Here is a 21,174-nt window from a genome sequence, read left to right on the forward strand (position 1 = left end):
ATTGATGTCTGCATTAATTAGCTAATCTGGCATCCTGTGTGCCTCGTATAGGCCTAGTTGAAGGCTAATCTGGAATGTCGTAATGAGTTTGAACTTTGAACTTCTTATACTGTCTATGGATTGAACGCAATGTCTGCATCAAGCATCACTGAACATAAACAGAGCAACACAGTGAGCGAAAGCCACAGTCTCGACACCAGCCGCACAATGCTGGACTTCTTGAACACAACAAAAAAACAATCAGCTGTGTGTGTTGAGGTGAGCGTTGTCTAGAAATGTAGTGACATAATTTTAAGTGTAGTTGGTGAACCCTCGGTGTTTCCTACAAAGTTAGCAGTTAAGTGTAGTTGTGTTTTTAGCTATATGTCACAGGAATGGGGATTGAATTTATTTGGTGTCCAGTTACTTTTCCATAGTTAATTTCAAGTGGAAAAACACTTGAAATACTTTTTAATTCAGGTAATTGGTACATGAACCCATATGGGAATCTGACATAGGCTACACTTTTGGTTTCATCAGTCGATTTGACTTTGCTCATTGCCTCTTGTAACCTATCAATCATGAGTTAAAAGGCTTCTGAAGTTAATTGTATTAGTAATGCAGTTAGTTTTCACATGAAACGTAAATCTTGCTCCAATTCAATGGCATCAATTCTAGTCAATTTTATTTTATATGAGCTTATCACAAACTATTACATAATATGGTGATCATGATTTGCATGAATTGTGTATTTCAGACAAGTCTGTTTTGGTTCAGGAATGGGGAGGTGGGACATGGGTGTGTTTGTGTGTGGCTGACACACACAGATGGCCACTGAGTGTGGCACTGTAGGACCAGACTAAGCTGATTTATCCTGGTAATTTATTTTAACCAATAAATTGGATGCCCAGCTTAATATCTCACTCAGTAGTGTTCAATAGGTTTCTAAAATGTTCCTATTCTGTAACTTAAATTCATTATTTATTTGCCAAACATATTGATGAAACACAGACTGTGGCCACTTACACCTTTTCTCGATCCTATTGGCTTAGTAGTTGTATAATTTCAGTCAGTCTCAGAAGTCATGAGCTCAAAAATAACTTGAGGACACTCCAGTGATGAGCTATAAATGGTCCTCTTAATTCTTCTGATAGTAAATCAAGCCAATGTACATTAGGAGGCAGAGCATGTGCCATCTCAGTCCATTGAGAGGATTTGATTCTGTGCTTTTCTCAGCAGGTGGATGGACATTTTGGCACTGAGTTACCCCATTTAAATTGCTGTCTGAATGTATTAAGAAGCGTCTCATTAATTTGAGTGTATTATTGGCATGTGTACTTTTTATTAATGCATTCACATTTAAATTTTTTTTCTCTCCAGCGGCCAGGATTCAGACATCACAAAAAAGGTACAGGCTCTGACTTTGCTGTGATTTGAATTTACATTGCATCATATAAACAGTGACATTGCGTCTCGTATACATTTTACATTTATTCATTTAGCTGACGCTTTTATCGAAAGCGACTTGCATTTTGCTATATATGTCAGAGGTCGCACGCCTCTGGAGCAATTAGGGGTTAAGTGTCTTGCTCAGGGACACATTGGTGTCTCACAGTGGATTTGAACCCGGGTCTCTCACACCAAAGGCATGTGTCTTATCCACTGCGCCATCACCACGTCATATAAACTAAAGCATTAAAAATAATAGGATTTGTTAACTTTCATATAGGCGAGTCTGAATGTTTCCCTTCTCTGTCTTTTAGAGATCTATGCGTGTCATCCTCCTGTGTCCCAGCAGAGCACAGACAGCGGAGATGAGCTCATTCACCTCAAGAAACTGAATGGCTCACCCGGCGAGTGTCCCAGTCGCAAGAATCTCCATAAAGAGCTTCTGCTCGGCCATAAGAGGTGAAGAAGAGAAACGTCAACATGAGGTTTACTTAGTAAAGTATTTGATTACTTTGGAGTACTTTATTTGCCAAGAATAGTAAACAAAGTTGAAAGATATAATTAAGATCTAAATGCCATTATGCTTGCAGTAAACAGTTTTTCTTAAAATCTACTCATCTGAACAAGGTTCGCTAAACTAAAGTGATCTAAAGGCTTTCGAACCTTTCTGTTTTCAGAGGGCTGTTGTTGGAGGAGAAACCAGAATTGCAGCGTGTGCTAGAGCAGAGGAGACTTGACCTGCACAGAGAGGAGGAACTTGCCCTCCAACCCCCTTCTGACCTGGAACAGGAGCTTCGTAAGAGACAGCAGAAACTGCAGGAGGTACTGACCGTTTTCTGTCCACATGTTCCTTATCACTGGAATAGAGGGACGAGAGTTTTGCTAGATGCATTGCATTATTTAATTGTCTTTAATGAACTGAATCAATGTGTTTTGAATGGACAGTTGTACACCTGACCTGTATGTTTTACTCCCATTACTAAAGTTTCATGTAATATTTGAGCATTTTGTAAAGTTCACTGCTCTTTTTAATGTCTCCTTACAGTATGAGATGGAGGAACAAAGACGCATAGAGGATGAGAAAAATGTTCCAGAATTTGTACGAGTGAAGGAGAATCTGCGCCACATACAGTTGACCCAACAAAACTGAAGGATATGGAGAAAAAAATGTGCTTTGTAAATTTTACTAATGTTTTCATATACAAAATATTTTGAGGTTATGAAATTAAATACAGCTATAATTTAGTTTAATAATGAGGCTCTATATTTAAGAGGTCAATTTACTGTACATTTGAGTCGAATTAAAGTTACGTCTTGTATAATATGGTGTCCTCCCTCTTTTCTTTTACAAAACAAATGAGCACATAACTCAATATTCCCACTTGTGAGTTATGATACTAGGACGTTGATATCATATTGGGCATACAAGGTTTGACAAGTGACCAAACTAGAAAAATAAGGTTCCACTGACTTTTTATATATATAAAGGGAACCGTTAGCCTACATCCTTCGATCTCCAGCCGTATCTCACCACCAAAATCTCATAGCATGGACTTTTATTTGATTTTTAAAATTATTAATAGTCACTGACCTAACTTTTTGTTTCCCCTCTATTCCCAAATCAGTTTTGTGTCTTGCTGCCTTTGCATTTACAGGTAGCACTTCTGCACATTGCCAGCCGGGAGAGAAATCTCCACGGACTCTTCCTTTCAAATGGAAATGTCCCCGTTTAATTAGCTGATCTTTAAATTCACAGAGAGCCACGAGGAAAGAAAGCCTGGCCATCTGCCGTACCCTGCATATATCAGGAAAGCAACGACAGGAGGCAAATGGGAAACAAGCGCGACAAAGAAATGAAGAAACTCAATCCATGTTGTGTTCTCAATATATATCTTTAAAGGCTGCGGATATTTACGACAAATTCTGTCAGCAAATTACTTTGAGCAGTATCAGGCATGCTGCCACGCAGGAAAACAATAAAGTTGTGGCAGCATGCCATTTCAGACACTATTCATATAGTCCAGAGCACTATTCACCAGCTGTCCTCTTGTTTAACTCTATTGTCTCGTTTTTCTCCCGCTGGTGACACGCCTATAGCAGAAGAAGCGTGTGCTGCCTTCAAAAGATCACACACGCGCACACACACACGCTTACAAAGCATTCTAGACAAACATTGACGGAGTAGCCTATTTACAATGGTATCGCCCTGTTTTTACTTCTAAACTTGTGTACATACACAATTTAAAAATGTTCAAAGATATAATTTTAGGCTGGGGCCTATTCATTTGAAAACGTATTTTACTTTGTAAATACGAACTGGGGAATGTTTCAGCTACATGGCATGCACCCCTGCGAGGGTGCGGTTTGGTATAGTCCAGTGGCTTTTGGCTAGCTTGAGTTCGAGTCTACATCCAGCCGCACTGTGGAGTTCACCGGCACACGCGCATCTGCGGGAATGGAATGAATGGGAGGGTGTGTTTTGGGCTGGATACAGCAAAGGAAGGTATGATTAAGATGCTAAATATTTATATGACATTGTATTTGTATAATGTTACTTGTGCACATAATTAGTAAGCTACCATATTTAAATAATATTTAGTTAAAGCTATGCATTCCGTTAATTTAAAGGCATGCGCATATTATTTTGATAAGCTTTTATTGCACTAGTTTTCATTTTTGTATTTTTTTTTTGTCACCTGAAAGTACATTTTCAATAAACATAAAGGCTGATGATTTAATTGCATGGACCAGTGCAGATTTTTTTCTGCTTAGTAAGGCCGTCCAATCCTTCAAAGCATAGGTTTAATGTATTCTGCATGCAATTTGGGCCTCGAGTTGATTGTGATTGTTGATGGCATGATTGTGTTATATGAGTGATTAGATGGAATGCTTATTACAATGTAAACAAGTGATGTATCATTTGTTTTCAAGCTCCACGCATTAATAATAAAGACATGTTTTCTTTAAAATGCTGTATTTATAAAACCTATTTTGTTTCTTCTTAGTGCTTGCAAGTGTTTAACACTGATCTAGATAAACTGATATTGGTTGATCCATTCTGTAGTCTGTTAAAGTTAAGAAGGAACATATTACCTATACAATCACAGGCACAGCCATTGTTATTTGTAAATGGGCTTATACATTTTTTTAGAGGTTCATGGTAAATCTTTATTATTATTATTATTATCATCACTTTTTAATTCACAAAGTAGAAAGAGTCTGTTTTTACACTGTTTAAACATATCTTTCTTTAATTTATTAGCTAAAGGCGTTCTTGTCTGTGAGAGGCTTTTTGTCATGCTTTTGATTAGTCATTTAATATTCATTGAGTGGCATGATGAAAGGAGAGAAGTGGAATCACAAAGACTGTTTTCAGGTCTCTTCACTCATTCCCTCTCATTCTCTCACTCTCTCAGTCACTCTGCGCCATGTTTTGCATGTCAAATTAACATTCAACTGGTTTTTGGCTTTGCACCAACTGTGGAAAAAAAATCACTAAATTCTGTCGCTCCTATTACATCTGCATCCACACGATTCAGCATCTCTATAATAACAGGCTCCACATATATTCTGGGTCATGTTCAAGTCTCCTGTCAGACTTTCCAAGCTCTGGCCCTCTCTGGGAATTCCAGACCTGGCCACAGTGGTAATGAAATTGGCTGGGTAGGCATTCCAATAGATCACAGCCCCACAGGCTCATGGGAAAGGGTGTTGGGAATCTGGTGGAGATGGAATAGACAGCACATGAGAATTGCAGACTACTGAAAATGTCTTTATTCGCTGATGTCTCATCTTTTTACGCTTGACTGCGTGAGAGGATGGGTGGATCTGTTGTGTTATCCTTCTGCTGCCGAGATCGCTGTTGATAAGTCTATGTCCTGTCTGCTCTTCTTAGCTTAATGTGCTTCATGATCAAGAAGCCTAATGTGCTTTCAGGGTGGAGCTCTTTATGAGTGCAGTATGTGGGTTTGAAGGAATAGGTCATCCAAAAATTCAAATCTGTCATCATTTACTCATCCCAAGCCTGTATGAGTTCCTTTCTTCTGTGGAACACAAAAGGAGAAGTTCTGAAGATTGTGTTGATTGCTTCTTCTTTTTTTACACGCAGATACAAAGTCCTTATCAGGGAACGTCAGTTCACTCAGAGGCCATATTTGCAATGCCTTCAAGACTTTAACAATAGTTAATACAATTATTAAACAGAATTATTTCGAGATATTTCGAGAAGCCACAGGCATTTTGAGTTTAAGCTCTCAGAAATTTTTTCGTTCACAAGTTGTTTTATGAGGACGTCAATGCTTTTCACAAGTCGGATTCTCATAACTATACAGTAATTCCACCTTGAGACCCAATAACAGTTTCAATGGGAGCTTATGGCTCATTTTATTTTGAAGATGGGACTTATTCCGCATACTGCGCATTGCAGTTTCTCCCATTCATAATAATTCAAGTGAACCATCTACCCTAGCCCTAAATCTTTGTTGAAGCTTGAAAGCTTCACTCTCCACTCATTGTAAACAATAACTCAAAAGCACCATAAATGTGTCAAACTTCAACCCATGTGCTAAGTATATTGAAAGTCTTCTGAACTCATACAATAGCTTTGTGTGAGTAAAAGACCAAAATTGCACAATTTCATTGTAATTGTATGGAAAGGGACAACCAGCACAGTTTTCAATATCTTTTCATTTGTGATCCATGGAAGAAAGTATTTTCTCATGACAAGAGGATGAGTAATTAAAGGATGGCAAAATAAGGAGTTGCTTTTCATAAAGCACAGTTTGTCACAGTGACCTAATCCCCACCGCAGTTTCATCAGCGTTTCTTTTGCCCTCTTTTACCGACTAAGTCTTGTTGTATCAGCAGAGACTGTCCTCTCAGCCAACTGGCTGCTAGGGCTTGTTGACAGAGAGCTTTGCTGGTATTTTTTCAGTCGTCGGGGTGTCTGACGGAGCAGGCAAGTTTCTATTGTGCTGAGCTACATCCATCCACATGAGTTACAGAACTGAATGAGGATAGAGCATTCGGTAGTGCCACAATCATATCCTGTTAAATTTTCTTACTCAGAGCTCAGGAAGAGGAATGATAAAGATCCACACCAACTCATTAGCAAGGATGTTGTCCCTTGTGATATGGGTGGGCAACTAGATTTCCCCCAAAATAGCATTTATATAAATACGTCTGCCCTTTTGTTTTTGTGGATGATACAAGCACTCATTAGATACAAGGAACTATTGACCTTATTTATAAACAGTGTTGTGCAAGTTACTTGCAAACTGTAATACATTAGGTATTACTTGTTACTGTTATTTAAAAGTAATTCATTACCTTACAATATTACTGTCTCAGAATTGTAATGCGTTACATTACTCATGTATTACTTTTGAGTTACTTTCACCAAAATAACTAAGTAGAACTTAACTTTGGGGCTGTAACGATATGCAATATGAAACCGAAATCGCGATTCGCCACACGACTCAGATCCACGAACCTACAGAATCGCGACACACCTCTTCCAACTCCCAGCGTTATTCTCCTTACCGTCCAGATCCAATGCTGCCTTATCTTTAAATTAGGCTATTAGTATTATTTGAAGTTAACATTATAAAATACGTAGACCTACACCACAAAACTAGTTAAGGAGCATTATGGACATGACATTTGCAGTCAAAACTTGAAATAAAAATTCTCAGAAAATACATGTATTGAAACGTATAGGCTACTTCCTTAAAGGACTCCAAACATTAGACAAATATCAGTCTATGTTTTATTTTTAATATTAGGGAAAAGACACACATTCATGCGTGACAAAAAAAAAATAGGAGTCAAAATACTGTATATTTTTTGTAATTCTGTTAATTACACTGCGCAAATCGGATGAGGAAGGGTTGGCTCTCCAGTCTCCATAGAACTTAAAATATTCATTTTATTTTAGTTTTCGTGTTCGCATTTATGAGGAAAAAACAATGTTACAGACGCGACCGCTCTGAACTGGCACTAAAAGACTGCTTTAAAACTTTCACATAGTCTGTTGCCTTAAAGAAGTAAAAGCATACACTGTAATACAACTGTAATACAAGCCTCACTGAACATGTAACGAGTAAAATATTACTGAAAATTGATTAGTAATGCCTTACACTACTGCGTTACAGCAAAAAGTAATATGTTACTGTAATGTATTACTTTTGTAATGCGTTACTCCAACACTGTTTATAAAACATACACGCATACAAACGGATTTCCTCCTATGTCAAAAGTGAAGAACAAATGTGAAAATGTTCTTGAGTACAGCAACTAAAAAGCATCCGTACAAATGTTTTGCGCTCGTATACCATTAATTAAAATAATCCAACATTGATTATGAATTTGTAAAGATAAATAGGAAATCACAGTATGAATTTGTTGTTATTGGCAACATTTATACTGCTTTGTGATAATTATATCACTGAGATTAAGTCATTAATTCGTAGGAACATTTCAAAAACAACTTCTACATTTAGGATCATTCTACACACATCTTTCTAAATGAGGTTACTTTAACTAATAGGACTCCTAAAAAGCAGTGTTGGAGATTATGTCATAAGATACACTAATATCTTGGCACTGGATATAAAAGGATCCTTCGTAATCCTCCTGATTCTCAAGAAGATACATTAATTACTCGCCCTCATGTATGATTTTCTTTCTACCGTGGAACACAAAAATTTGAAAAAAGTCTGTTGTCCCTCTCATTTTGGGGGGAAACGCGCCTTTAAACAAAACAATTAAAATAGACACAAGTTTCCTGAATCTTTGAATCCTTTTACCGATCTGTCATTCAAACTCTTCCCAGTGCATAAGACTTGACTTTACGTAAATGTCACAGCAGCATCTCCTCATCTCACTCTCTCCCTACCGAGGCTGCGAAATCTGAGACGTCACAGTCTGAGAACCCTAAATGTTATCCCTAACAACCCTTAAGGAACACTTTGCCTGTAAGTTTTCTTCATGGTAATAAGAAACCCTGACACGGTTATCTGAGTTATCAGTATCTCCCGCCTGAAGCTGAATCAGCATTGACACATTGTTCCACTTCAAAGCTGTGGCGAGTGTGCGCTGAAAGAAAAAAAGAGGGGGTTCTTGGAAAGAACAGGTGCAGCCTTTGGAAGGGGAAGAGCCCCTTCTGCCATCTGTTGACTTCTAGTTTCCCCCCAAACACACTCCATCACAATTCACACACGCCTGCTTGGTCATAGTGATCCCGGTTGCTATGGTGCTGTATGGGAAGAATAAGACCGCCACATGTGTGCGTTCAACTCCGGGCAGGCGGCTATTGTGTTTTGAGACATTCAAAGATTTGGGGAGGGGGTTGTGCGTGTGTGTGTGCAGACTGAAATAGGGCTGGATAGGGCGAATGACCAGTTGCTTTGTCAGATGTTAAGGAGACGCTGAGGTGCCTGTGCAGGGTTCTCCTCGGTAGATTTGTTTTTACATAATCGCACGGCCACAAGCCACTATTTCAAACGCAAATTTACTTAGTGGTTGCTGGACTGGAGAGGAGTAGAGTAAATGGAGAACGCTTGAAATCAAACAACAGATTTGAATCTTTTCTCTTTCCCATCAACAGGTCACATCTGCAGTCTGAACTGGGATTTTGGGATTTTTTTTTCCAACAAAAAACTGCAGAATTACAAAAACAAACATGGATTGTAAGGAGGAGATTAGTGACTCTGATAGCGGGATCATTTTAAACTCTGGTGAGTGCTTTCATTTCTATGTCAATGATAAATAATATTTAGCAGGGAGCAGAAAGTATATAGCTAAATTAGGTGGTGTAATAACAAAAAGACGTTTTATTGGTCAAACAATTAAGGAATATTGGTGAAGCTTTCCTGTTTATTTGATTTGTAATTTAAAGAATAGAGGAAATGGAGGAGAGTCAGATAATGTGCGATACAAGCTCTCGTTTCTCACATGATCCCTACAGCACATTTTAACAATTGATAATCTAAAGAACACAAGAAATGGTGGAGGAAAAGTCATGTGACTTGTTTCCCACATGAGCACTACAGTTCAGTGCATCAACTTCAAGGCAGGCCAACTGCTAGGCCATGGCTCAAAGAAATGATCGTTTTCATTTTGAGGATGTGAAATACTCTAGTGTAATGAAATCTCTTGTGTTGTCCAGGCCCAGACAGCCCCACATCTCCGGTGAAGGACCTGAGCACTCACACGCGTACCATGAGGCTGAAGCAGCAGGCCCTTGAGGACAGACTGGAGTTGTGTGTCCTCGAGCTCAAGAAACTCTGCATTAGAGAGGCTGTGAGTGACACTGAAAACAAGCCATCAGTGCTGCCATCTTACCCTCATGAAACATGCTTTTTAGTTTAAGCACAGGGCATATATTTTAAATGTCAATATACTCCACATGGGGGCTTTATTTGGTTTAATTACTCTAATTCATGGTTACGCAAACCATCACAAGTATTCAGAGGGTCTGTAGAAAAATCCACTTAAAAAAACTCGCAGGCAACATGACGTTTTAATATTCTTTATAGAAATTTCTGTCACAGTTTAGATTAGGTTCCCCTCTATTCTCACTAATAACTAACTATTAACTCCTTGTCTTTTGCCCCAGTAAACTCTTAATTACTGCTTATTAATAGTTAGTAAGGTAGTTGTTGTTGTTGGGTTTAGGTATTGGGTACAATTAAGGATGTACATTAGCAGAAAATAAAATCAATATGTGCTTTATAAGTACAAATAAATAGTCAATATCCTAGTATGCATACTAATAAGCAACTAGTTAATAGTGAGAATTGGACCTAAACTAAGGTGTTACCGAAATTTCTGCAATAGAGTTTTAAGCCGTGAAAAGAAATCTATAAAATCTGTCAAATCTATAATATGACTATATAAAATAATTGTTTTCTATTTTAATATAGGCTATTGTAAAATACTTATATACAGAAATACAATCATTACTCCAGTCACATGATCCTAAAATCATTCTAATATGCTGATTTGATGATCGAGAAACATTTATTACGTAGCACAACTGTTTTCAGCACTAAATTCAATGTTAAAGAATATATATTTCCAATAAATGCTGTTCTTTTTTACAGACATCCTTGCAAAATAACAGTATTAATTTCTTTAAAACAATAAAAAAGTCCAAACTTTTGAACACTACTGTGTATTACATGCAAATTTAATTAAGAATAAAAAAACACGTTTTGCCATCCAACACAAAAACCATCCAATCCATCATTCTTCATCATTTCATTAATACATATAAAACGCAGGATTTATAAACAATATACGGTATAAGTATGTGAGCAGCACCGCACACTGACTCTTTTATTGTGTGATCGAAGAGCTGAACTGCTGCTCATAAAATCATTTGTATATTATATATGGAGTTCCAGTAATTTTAGGTTTTGATATTTAAAGCAGATGAAGCACCACAGTCTTCATCGCTTTTTAAGACAAAAAAAATATGATTATATTATAGTAAAGTTTCAGTAGGAAAGTCAGCTGGCCCGCGATGGTAAATCAGATTGCTCTAGTTAAGCCGGGCTTCTCTTATTCTGAATACAGGCAGCCCTTCAATAGAAGCAATAAAGCCAATGGCCAGGAAACAGATGCTTCTTTGCATGTTAGCCCACATGTCTGTCATTCACTCCTGGCCAAGCAGGGGGAAGATTTAAGGGCCTAATCATCACCCTTTGTGGACACCTCGACAATTTAAAGACGAGCATCTGGTCGCTCAAAGATTTTTTGTTTTGTTTTGTATTGATCAACAAACATAAAGTTAGTTTTCTTTGTCATTGCTTTTCTTTGAGTCCTCTCATGGTTAAAATGCTTTGTTTTAACAGGAGCTGACTGGAAAGCTGCCCTCCGATTACCCTCTCCTGCCTGACGAGAAGCCTCCGAAAGTTCGGCGACGCATCGGAGCCGCTTTTAAACTGGACGAGGGTTTTATTTCTCAAGATGGCGAGGTACAGGCCGCAGTTCCTACACGGAGATTATTTTAATAGATATGCTGCAACTGGCTGTTATTTGAACCTACCTGGCTTGTTCTAAGTGGTATTATTATTAAACTGAATCCATTCCACTTATATGGAAAATATTTTTACGAGGTGCGTTTATTTCATTATTTTCAGCTTGTAATCATGCGGTCACCCCCTAAAATGTTTGTCTCCAGGAGTCTGAGCTGCACGGGCTCGAGGCTGATCTCGCCCTGCAGCGGCAGATTTATGAGGCGGCCCGAAAGCTCTCCCTCGAGGAGCACATCAGCAAACCGGTGAGGAAAAGCCGACTGCAGCAGTGTAAACGGGAAGAGAAGAAGCTGAAAGAGCTGCAGGATGCGATACTGAAACACCGCATCAACCACGGCTGTGTCTCACCTCAGACCTGCTATTCATCTAGACAAAGAGGTCAGCCGATCAGAAACCAATGTTTCTCATATAAACTAAACTTCAGCACTACAGAAGTGATTGTTGTCAATCCATTTAAATAATACAATCTTATTTGTTGGTCCATTTCAGATCCTTGTATGTCTGATGACAGCTCGCTGTCTGACGCTGTTGCCTTGGACGATGGTAGGTGACCGAGTCCCGACCCTTTGTATTCTGGTTAACAGAAACTTAAACTCAAACTTTCACACCCCACTTTATATGATCATTTGATTAATAGACTGTAAGAGATTGCTAATGTCTAAAAACTGTTCTTCATCAACAGATTCCGACTCTACTCCCTTTTCTCCGACTGTTTTGGGGTCTTCCACAGACAGCGGCTTCCAGCGATTGACACTTTTAAACAATAATGTCCCAAAGCAATCGAGCTCCAGCTCCAGTCTGGACTATGATGCCTCACCCATCCAGAACTCTCCGTGGAAGGAATCCAGCTTGGACCAGCCCTACCAAAAACAAAAACCATCTCACTCTGCCTGCAGCAGCCGCTCAAGGTATTATGGGATATTCTAGTTTTGAGCCAAATGATAGATTTTTTAGTTGGAGTATATATAACGTAAGCGTTTACTTTGTGTTGTCAGAGCTGTTTTATTGGGACTTGAGTCACGTATGCTCAGCAAGGCTGCATTTATTTTTTATTTTTTGATCATTGATTAAAAAAATACAGAAAAAGCTTTTTCGTTGAATTTTAGCATTTATTTGAAATAGAACATAGTATTTTACTGTCAATTTTGATCAATTGAATACATCCTTGCTGAATATAAGTATTAACCTCTTTATAAAAAAAAAGTATTGACCCCAATCCTTTTTAACGGTAGTGTAATAGGCCACATGTCTGTTTTTTGACAAATATCTTTTACACAACCATTACTGAACAAATCGGCTTTTTTACACTGTTCATCCTGTGAGCTGGTTTGAGGCTAAAACATTCTAACAAAGAACTACGTGTCTACTATTTTAGATACATTTATTATCAGTATGTAATCTTCATAACGATCTCATGAATTGCTTCCTCTGTGTCAGCAGCAGTCCAACAGGCTCACCAACAGACACGAGAATGGCAGAACTTCCTCCAGCACCTCAGTTTGTTTTTAAAAGTCTACCAGTGAGGAACAATCAGCCAAACAGCGCCCCCTCCACCCCAGAGCTGCCACTGCGCCGACAGTTCTCTCAGTCCTTTAGGTCAGTATTATACAAATAACAGTCAGCACTGGCATTTGTCTGAATGCGGTTCATCTTTAATGAGACAATTAATACAATTAACGCAGCATCCATTCATTTTTGTTATCCTTTGGCTAGCTTTACATTATATGATCCCGCTCCTATTTAATGCCTTTAAACCATTCAAGAGCAACAAGACAGAAGAGAACGCACTGCCTGATGCACACAAGACGCACAGAAAGACGCACACCAGTATCGTGCGCACAGACAGCGCACCAGAATACAGTTCTCTTTTGTGCTTGAACAAACAATAAAACACATATTTATGCCAGAATGTTTTGTCAAGTATCCTCATAACAAAAGAGCAGTCTTAAATTAGATCAATAAATTAGTCATGTCCAGCAGAGGCTGGTTTTAAAGCTTTCTCTCAGTGAAGTTAATCAAAAAACAAAGGAAACAAAGAAAAATTACTCTCTGCTCTTGACTTAAGAATTTTTGCAGCTTTAAAAAGGATTAGTCTATATTTAAATTATAATTTATGCAGTGCAGACTCACAACTTTATTCAATTTTAATCTCCTACCTGTTTGACGGGTTGAAAGGGCATATAAAGGGTAAATATTACATTTATTATGGGGATGTGAGGATTGTTTGAAGTTCACTTGAATTCAAAGTAAAAGTATTTTTTGAAGCCTATTTAATATAAAAACAAACAAACAAACAAAAAAAAAAAACAATTGATAGCTTTCAATTACACTGAAATGTTGGATGGCTATAGTTGTAGGATGGATAATGTTTAAAATTGGGGGAAATCCAGACATCAGTAGCTGTATTATTAACTGTGATTCGACATTCGTTTATAAAAAGATACCATTAAAGGGATAGTTCACTTTGAAATTATTTTTTGATATGTTTTAGCTTACCTCAAGGGCATCCAAGATGTAGGTGTCTTTGTTTCCACAGCATTTTCAATTTTGACATTTTTGGGTCAAGCCGTTGTTGTCTGTCAGTCATATAAAAGAGAATGTTTAGTTTAGTTTATTTGTTTAGCACGTTTAGTACAAGTAAAGAACAATGCAAGGAGGGAACGAAGCCAGACTAGGCTTGTAGAGTTCCATGCACAGAGAAGTCCAAATTAAATATGATTTAATGACTCGTAAATGTAAGTACACACTGATGGCCTAAGAAACAAAACGAGCGGTTTGTGTGAGAAAACGAACAGTATTTCTATAGTTTTTTACCTCTTGTTAACAGCCGTCGAGCTGATCTGAATCAGATGTTCAACTGAACCGAACTGAACCGTCTCCAAAGTTACGCCGGAAGTGATCTCTCGCGCGTCCGTCTACGTGACGCATTGTTTACACGGAGATATCGGAAGTTTTACCTTTCACTAAACATATTTATATCGCAATATATCTAAATATGTTTAGTGAAAGGTAACACTTCCGAAATCTCCGTGAAAACAATGCGTGATGTAGACGCGCGAGATCACTTCCGGCGTAACTTTGGAGACGGTTCAGTTGAACATATCAAAAATTAATTTCAAAGTGAACTATCCCTTTAAACAAGTATTTACTGTCTTCATGTTATCTCTACATTAATTTGGAGATTAATTGGGAAATGATTACATTATAAAATATATAATATAAACCTATAAAAACGTTTTAATCGATTGACAGCACTAATTTAGTCACTCGTTTCAACATCTGCCGTCTTGGACATTTTTATCATAGCAAATTTGTTTTGCCTTACTCACTGATCTGATATTATCTCCTATCAAATAGACTTCCTAGAAGCAAACCAGAACTGAACAAGGCCAGCTCAGACCTGGGACGGGGCCGGACCAAGTTGCCGCGTCGACGAGTGACTGAATTTGCGTTAGCCTACTCGGTTCAACGTTTATATCAGTGCAGCTCTGAAGACAGCAGCTCCGAGCTTTCCATTTCCTCATATAGCAGTTCCTCCAGCCGAGAGACAACCACTGAGGCACCTAAACCCTGTCCACCTCCATACGGCTACCATCGCACTGCTCCAAATAAAGCACCAGGCCAGCTCAACACCAACAACACAATCAAAAACAACAACAACAACCCACCTCACCTCATGTCCGGCCCCAGTCAAGTCAAGATTAACAACAGGACACTTCTTCATGGGGACATGGGGAGGCTGCAACTCGGACCGAATTCACAATCTGGGACCATGCATGCTAATAAACCCCAACCAGTGGAGGTTACTTCACCCAAACGGATGCTCAAGCCTCCCCCGCCGTACACAAAGGTAGTCCGCACGACGTCCCTAAGAGAATTCCCCAATCATCCCGATCGGATGCTTCCTCTCCAAATGGTATCAGGAGAGCTTAAAACTTGGCATCAGAAAAACAATTTAGCCGTGTCTAAACATCGCTCACTTGAACGACAAGGATCGATTCGAATGAAGCGCCCAGAGCCGCCACCTTATCACCAGATTCCCTCTCAAAAACAGGTAAAGACGTGTACAATATGTGTGTTTATCAATACCAATTTTATAAACTGATCATCATGAATAAAATCTGTTCTTGGCAGTTAAATAATGAACATTTTTGTGTTTCTTTCCAGGTTTCTCAGAAAGTGATTCTGCAAAGGGCTTCCGATGGCACGCCGCTGCAGTGGTTTGAAGAGGAAGACTCCGAGATCGTGAGTCAGGTGTAACCAGGTAGAAGAAACCTGGAGGAAATTACACTGAGAATAAGTGAACTCATTGTACACCTCCTTTGTTTTTATTTATTGAGCCAATGGACTCATTGATGTAGCCTGGTAGTGAAAATTATGTTAATTCTCACCAAGACTTTTTGACCAAGTTGGAGCTGAGCCAGTGAAATACATGCCTCAATTCCATATATGCCTACATTTGTGATTAAAGTCTAAGACTTCCTTGTAAGGCATCATGCCAGATATGTATGATGAATGTATAATATAATGGTAATTCTATTGATGTCAAGAGAGTGTTGCTCACTTTTGCAAATGACTGATGAATGGCCTCATGGACATGACATAATTTAGTATATATTTGTGTCTGGTACACATTTCTTCATAACTAAAGTATTACGTTATGTCTTAGTTTCCCCATTATTTTATTTTATTTAACACATTATGATTAATATATTATTTTTCCATATTGTTTTTTTATTTGTGAATTAATATTGCCCCTTTGCTAACACATTTTTTTAAATAAGTGAAATGTTTCAAGAAGTGTTGCTCTGCTAGTGTAATATACATTGTAATAATAATCCATCTGTTAGTCTTAACAAAGGCAAATGCAGATATTTTCCTTCATGTTTGTACACTAATTATGAAATATATTTTATATTATTTATAATACACTTTAATAAACAATCTCACAGATCCTCACTAGTATGTCTTGTGCTTTTTTGTCACATTTTCAAATATTTTACATTTACATTTAGTAAAACAGAAAACAAGTGCTAGTGCAAGATTTTTATTCGGAGACAATTTACAAGCTATACATGAAACAGTTTCCCCTAAAACAAAGTACCAAATGGTAACCAAAAGCTATCAACAGTACTTTTAACAGATTCATTCCATTTTAATTTCTATGGATATTTATAATAATTTTTCACATCCATAAGACAGGGGTTTGTAGCAGCCACACTAGTATGGCTAATATTATGATTGAGCAAAGAACAGTGAGGTAGATAACCAGGATTATCCAGCGGCAGTGATACATCCATTGCATCAGGGGGCGCTGTCTGAAACCATACAAGTGAGTTCCGAAAAATTAATGCATTAATGATTCAATAAATAAAAGGAAAATGAGTTTAAGGGTTTAAACTCACAAGCTGATGACACATCTATCACAGTCTCTGAGGTAGCGCTCAGATCTCTTGAGCCAGGCATGACTGTGCTCCAGCGCTGCCTTGCTCTTCAGTCTTTGATGAGGTAACACTGGCAGTGAACTTGTGTTTCTCTTTTGACTGTAGCAGATATAAAATCAACAGTCTCTTACCACTAAATGCATGTGGTTTCCTTATGTCTCTAATGCTACATTAAATTGAATTTATTCATGAAAGTTCTTCTCCTACTTTTTTACAAAGACAGGGCCTGGCTCAAGTCTCAGAGTCTGGATGGGAACAATTTGGGCAGAGGATGTTTCCTCAGGCCTATTCACCATGGCAGTTTGTGAGGGACTGTCCTCTCGAGGTACTATTTGCCTTAAGAAATGTGAGACTTTAGATGTGGTATCAGACCATAAAAGCTGTCAGACTAAATTGACCTCCAAAAATGTTATGTATTTTTAAGCAAACGATGTAAGAAAAACTTTAGGACAAGACTTCAGATCAAAAACGTAAAGAAAATCAAGGTTCAAATTAAATTGCATGTTGATGAAATGGCACAAATTAACCCCATCTGCTTTATAAAGCATGAGATTGATCTTATTGAGAACTGTTCATTAATGTATGTTTAATTTCTTTTAAAGACAAACCAAGCCTCCACCCTACGTCTTTTTGTTTGTTTGTTTGTTTGTTTGTTTTTGTCAATAATCTGTTTCAATCAGATGTACATCACAATAGAGAGTTGTGGTGATGATTTTGGAAGGCCAACCCGGAAATTAGCATGACCAAAATAGGACTTTTCCATTGGCTTTTTGATTATTTCACAAAATAAGGTCTCTCTGACCAACAAAAGTTCGATTTTTGCATGTTTTATTAAACTTTAAAAAATTGTGAAGCCTAAATACAATTGCATAAAAACTGCACCACGGTCGTACGGAGGCGTATTGCATTCACTTGAAGAAAAAAAAATCTACTCTGTTTTTCTGAATTAACGAGTTAATTTTTCATGAGAAAAAAAATTTGCTCTGTTTTTCTGAATTAATGAGTTAATTTTTCATGAGAAAATATTTTTTTCTCTGTTTTTCTGAATTAATGAGTTAATTTTTAATGGATTTTTTTTTGCTCTGTTTTTCTGAATTAACGAGTTAATTTTTCATGGAATTTTTTTTTTTGCTCTGTTTTTCTGAATTAACGAGTTAATTCAGAAAAAAACAGAGCAAAAACTTTTTTCTCACGAAAAATTAACTCATTAATTCAGAAAAACAGAGAAAAAAATATTTTCTCATGAAAAATTAACTCATTAATTCAGAAAAACAGAGAAAAACTTTTTTTCTCATGAAAAATTAACTCATTAATTCAGAAAAACAGAGCAAAAAAAATTTCTCATGAAAAATTAACTCGTTAATTCAGAAAAACGGAGCAAAAAAAAATTTTCTCATGAAAAATTAACTCATTAATTCAGAAAAACAGAGCAATTTTTTTTCTCATGAAAAATTAACTCATTAATTCAGAAAAACAGAGTAGATTTTTTTTCTTCAAGTGAATGCAATACGCCTCCGTACGGTCGCATGACGTCAATATCACCACCATTAAGCTTTTGACTTAGCCTGACTTCATCGTACTCATTTTCTAATAAGAAAAAAAAAATGTTGTGGGCAGAGTTCAGGCTGGCATCCAGGCTACTTTCGACTACTATTTCGGTCGTTTTCACTAGAAGTTTGACTTAGAGCGAGATTATAAACACAACAAGGCTGTGAAAGCAGAGTAGAGAGTAGATGAGTTTAATAGTTTAATGTTCCTGACTAAATCTGCGCAGTCCAATTTAGCCACTTGTTAGCAAATGCAAAGTAAAAGCTTTTATTTATTATTTATTTACAGACTTAAAATGTAAACTGAATTCAAATTACCCTTGATCCATTAGAAGGCAGTCTTCTGTGTGGTCTGGTTTCTTTGAGTATGATTCACTGGTCTCATTGGTCACTGAAGATAATATAGCTTCTGAATCCTTTACTTTTTGTCTCTTCAAGAGAAAAGTAAATCAGATAACATCAGATGTTTATTGTGGTTAAAATGTAATTGAGTGAATTAAACTCATTGTGCACCGACCTGGGTTTGCTTTGTGATGACATTTGTACTGATTCTACGCCGTAACTGTGGCTGAGAGGGAGGCGGAAGAGAAAGAGACAGGTATTATCAATCAGATGATACTCTAACAAATCATTTAATACACACCTGAACTACAAATACATACAAGAAAAGCAAACAACAAAAAACATTTTATCAGGATAAAACTGAACAAGTTTGCATTCAATACCTTCTGTGGGTCTTTTTCCAGCTTTTCAATAGAGTCAATTTCCTCTGCAGTAAAACACAAAAAAAAGTTGGTTTTTTTAAATGCTAGTGGATGGATCACCACTTTAACATCATGAGAGAACCTAATGGGTGTTCTCCTACCCCTTTGCTCACAGAAATGTCGCTCTCTGCTGCTTTTCTCCATCTGTTTCTTCATTTCCTCCAATACAACACTGTTCTTCTCATGGCGGCTCCTCAGGTTCTCCACATGAGCCACCATCAGTTCCACTGCATGGCTCACTTTAGCCTCCTACTCAAAGAGACAGAATGGTATTTAACATATTAAAAGGACATTTACTGAACTTCCAACTTAGTAGGACCCACTGTAATGTCCATGGCTTTGCTACCAGAGTAAAATCGAGTATGGATCGATACCTGATGCACTGCCCCAAGAACCTCTGCTGTGTTGGAGATTCGTCCGATGGTGCCCCCGATAATGTTAAGACACAGCTCAAGACGTTGAAGGAGCCTGGTCCGTTTGATATCTAAACACATTCCCTTGAGTGTCTGTGACAAAAATACACTCCAAGAATCGGCATATGACTGAATCCCATAACAAACAAAAATCAATAATAAAAAAAAAATCTATTATCAGACTGTAGTCATACTTCTATCACTTCCATGCTTCTTTCCACTTCCAGTTTGAGGTTGTCCTCAGCATTGTCCCGAGCGTGTTCCTCTGTCTCCAGCCTTTGACACAGCGTGAACTGGTCACATTGAAAGGCCAGAGACAGCCGAGAGAAAGCAGCCTGTGATCGCAGCAAAAAGAAAAATTTAGGGGAAAATGTATTCAGAAATAATCAGAATATTCAATACACTCACCTAAAGAATTATTAGGAACACATGTTCAATTTCTCATGAATGCAATGATCTAATCAACCAATCACATGACAGTTGCTTCAATGCATTTAGGGGTGTGGTCCTGGTCAAGACAATCTCCTGAACTCCAAACTGAATATCAGAATGGGAAAAAAGGGTGATTTAAGCAATTTTGAGCGTGGCATGGTTGTTGGTGCCAGACGGGCCGGTCTGAGTATTTCACAATCTGCTCAGTCACTCAAATGTTATGTTACTACATACCTCTATGGGAATTACTAATTATTTGGATCCGTATTTAACTAACTAGTAATGACTCAAGTGTTACTACATACTTCTAAAGAAATTTTCTAAAATTATACTATTAAAAAGTTTACCAAAAATCTCAAAGGCTTGAAATTATTTTCATTCATTACTAGTTAGTTCCCATGATCTTCACCTTAGAATACGGATCCAGATAATTAGTAATTCCCATAGAAATATGAAGTACCACTTTCATCTGTGCGTTATTACTTCAATTTGTTAATCAGCGTTTCTTTTTATTTAATAGTAGCTACTAGATTGTTAACAAACTTTTTCAATAGTTCTCTGGGAATCATTAAAAAAAATAGTTATTAAAATAGTTAATAGTGAACTATACTTCATCTGGGCGCTATTACTTAATATGAGAAGTAATATCGGAAGTTAATCAGAATTTCTTGTTAGTTAATAATAGTTACCAGACTGTTAATATTGTGTTCCTCAATAGTTCCTGTGTTGTTATTCATTAACGAATGAACCACATTCTAAAGTGTTACCAAGCTGCCTTAAGTGAAAGCAACTTGCTCTGACATTTTTAAAGATATGTCGCTGCCATTGTTTTATCTCATTTTTTTCAAAGGCATGTTTATTAAAAGCTACTTAAATGCTCTAATTGATATAAGACCTAATCCTGGCTTAATCTTATCCCTGTCTGTGAAACCGGGGCAACATTTTTGAATTTCAATCAAAAATGAACTGACCTCCAGTTCCTCCGCTGTCATATCAACACTATGAAGGAGAAAAATAAGACATTATAAGAATTTATGTCCACAAAGCAAGAATTAAATGTTTGTATATCCATACAAATTAATAGGGGGACTTCAAAGCTATTTTTA

General features: G+C 37.4%; 3 protein-coding genes across 4 annotated transcripts; 2 read left to right on the plus strand and 1 right to left on the minus strand.

The window, feature by feature from the left end:
* The first annotated feature begins 41 nt into the window (after nt 1-41).
* LOC120469156 (protein FAM107B) lies at nt 42-2,752 on the plus strand. The gene is made up of 5 exons (XM_039657935.2): nt 42-258; nt 1,360-1,387; nt 1,743-1,887; nt 2,106-2,250; nt 2,474-2,752. The coding sequence occupies exons 1-5, from the start codon at nt 130-132 to the stop codon at nt 2,576-2,578; spliced, it is 552 nt and encodes a 183-aa protein (XP_039513869.1). The 5' UTR covers nt 42-129; the 3' UTR covers nt 2,579-2,752.
* Nucleotides 2,753-3,806: 1,054 nt separating this feature from the next.
* inavaa (innate immunity activator a) lies at nt 3,807-16,400 on the plus strand. 2 transcript variants are annotated; one of them, XM_039657928.2, is made up of 10 exons: nt 3,807-3,931; nt 9,035-9,164; nt 9,596-9,729; nt 11,286-11,408; nt 11,615-11,846; nt 11,958-12,011; nt 12,151-12,376; nt 12,906-13,064; nt 14,826-15,522; nt 15,636-16,400. In XM_039657928.2, the coding sequence occupies exons 2-10, from the start codon at nt 9,110-9,112 to the stop codon at nt 15,726-15,728; spliced, it is 1,773 nt and encodes a 590-aa protein (XP_039513862.2). In that variant the 5' UTR covers nt 3,807-3,931; nt 9,035-9,109; the 3' UTR covers nt 15,729-16,400. The 2 variants fall into 2 exon arrangements, with proteins under 2 accessions (XP_039513862.2, XP_039513863.2); XM_039657929.2 differs by having other exon boundaries at nt 12,909-13,064; nt 15,636-16,399.
* Nucleotides 16,401-16,510: 110 nt separating this feature from the next.
* irag3a (inositol 1,4,5-triphosphate receptor associated 3a) lies at nt 16,511-21,067 on the minus strand. The gene is made up of 10 exons (XM_089119624.1): nt 21,040-21,067; nt 19,831-19,971; nt 19,598-19,729; nt 19,325-19,472; nt 19,185-19,228; nt 18,977-19,027; nt 18,778-18,890; nt 17,120-17,248; nt 16,874-17,011; nt 16,511-16,786 (listed from the first exon to the last, which is right to left on the minus strand). The coding sequence occupies exons 1-10, from the start codon at nt 21,058-21,060 to the stop codon at nt 16,654-16,656; spliced, it is 1,050 nt and encodes a 349-aa protein (XP_088975750.1). The 5' UTR covers nt 21,061-21,067; the 3' UTR covers nt 16,511-16,653.
* Nucleotides 21,068-21,174: the final 107 nt, after the last annotated feature.

This window comes from Pimephales promelas, chromosome 14 (assembly GCF_988280905.1).
Source record: "Pimephales promelas chromosome 14, fPimPro1.hap1.1, whole genome shotgun sequence".
Classification (NCBI taxonomy): Eukaryota; Metazoa; Chordata; class Actinopteri; order Cypriniformes; family Leuciscidae; genus Pimephales; species Pimephales promelas.

What these genes read in the sequence shown, in the direction of transcription:
- LOC120469156 (XM_039657935.2), top strand. Translation starts at nt 130, where the DNA reads ATGTCTGCATCAAGCATCACTGAACATAAACAGAGCAACACAGTGAGC. An exon ending in AATCAGCTGTGTGTGTTGAG is followed by an intron (nt 259 to 1,359) that starts GTGAGCGTTGTC and finishes TTTTCTCTCCAG; the next exon opens with CGGCCAGGATTCAGACATCA. An exon ending in CTTCTGCTCGGCCATAAGAG is followed by an intron (nt 1,888 to 2,105) that starts GTGAAGAAGAGA and finishes TTCTGTTTTCAG; the next exon opens with AGGGCTGTTGTTGGAGGAGA.
- inavaa (XM_039657928.2), top strand. Translation starts at nt 9,110, where the DNA reads ATGGATTGTAAGGAGGAGATTAGTGACTCTGATAGCGGGATCATTTTA. An exon ending in CGGGATCATTTTAAACTCTG is followed by an intron (nt 9,165 to 9,595) that starts GTGAGTGCTTTC and finishes TGTGTTGTCCAG; the next exon opens with GCCCAGACAGCCCCACATCT. An exon ending in AACTCTGCATTAGAGAGGCT is followed by an intron (nt 9,730 to 11,285) that starts GTGAGTGACACT and finishes TTGTTTTAACAG; the next exon opens with GAGCTGACTGGAAAGCTGCC.
- irag3a (XM_089119624.1), bottom strand. Translation starts at nt 21,060, where the DNA reads ATGACAGCGGAGGAACTGGAG. An exon ending in GAAGCATGGAAGTGATAGAA is followed by an intron (nt 19,730 to 19,830) that starts GTATGACTACAG and finishes TTTTTGTCACAG; the next exon opens with ACACTCAAGGGAATGTGTTT. An exon ending in GATAGATGTGTCATCAGCTT is followed by an intron (nt 16,787 to 16,873) that starts GTGAGTTTAAAC and finishes GTATGGTTTCAG; the next exon opens with ACAGCGCCCCCTGATGCAAT.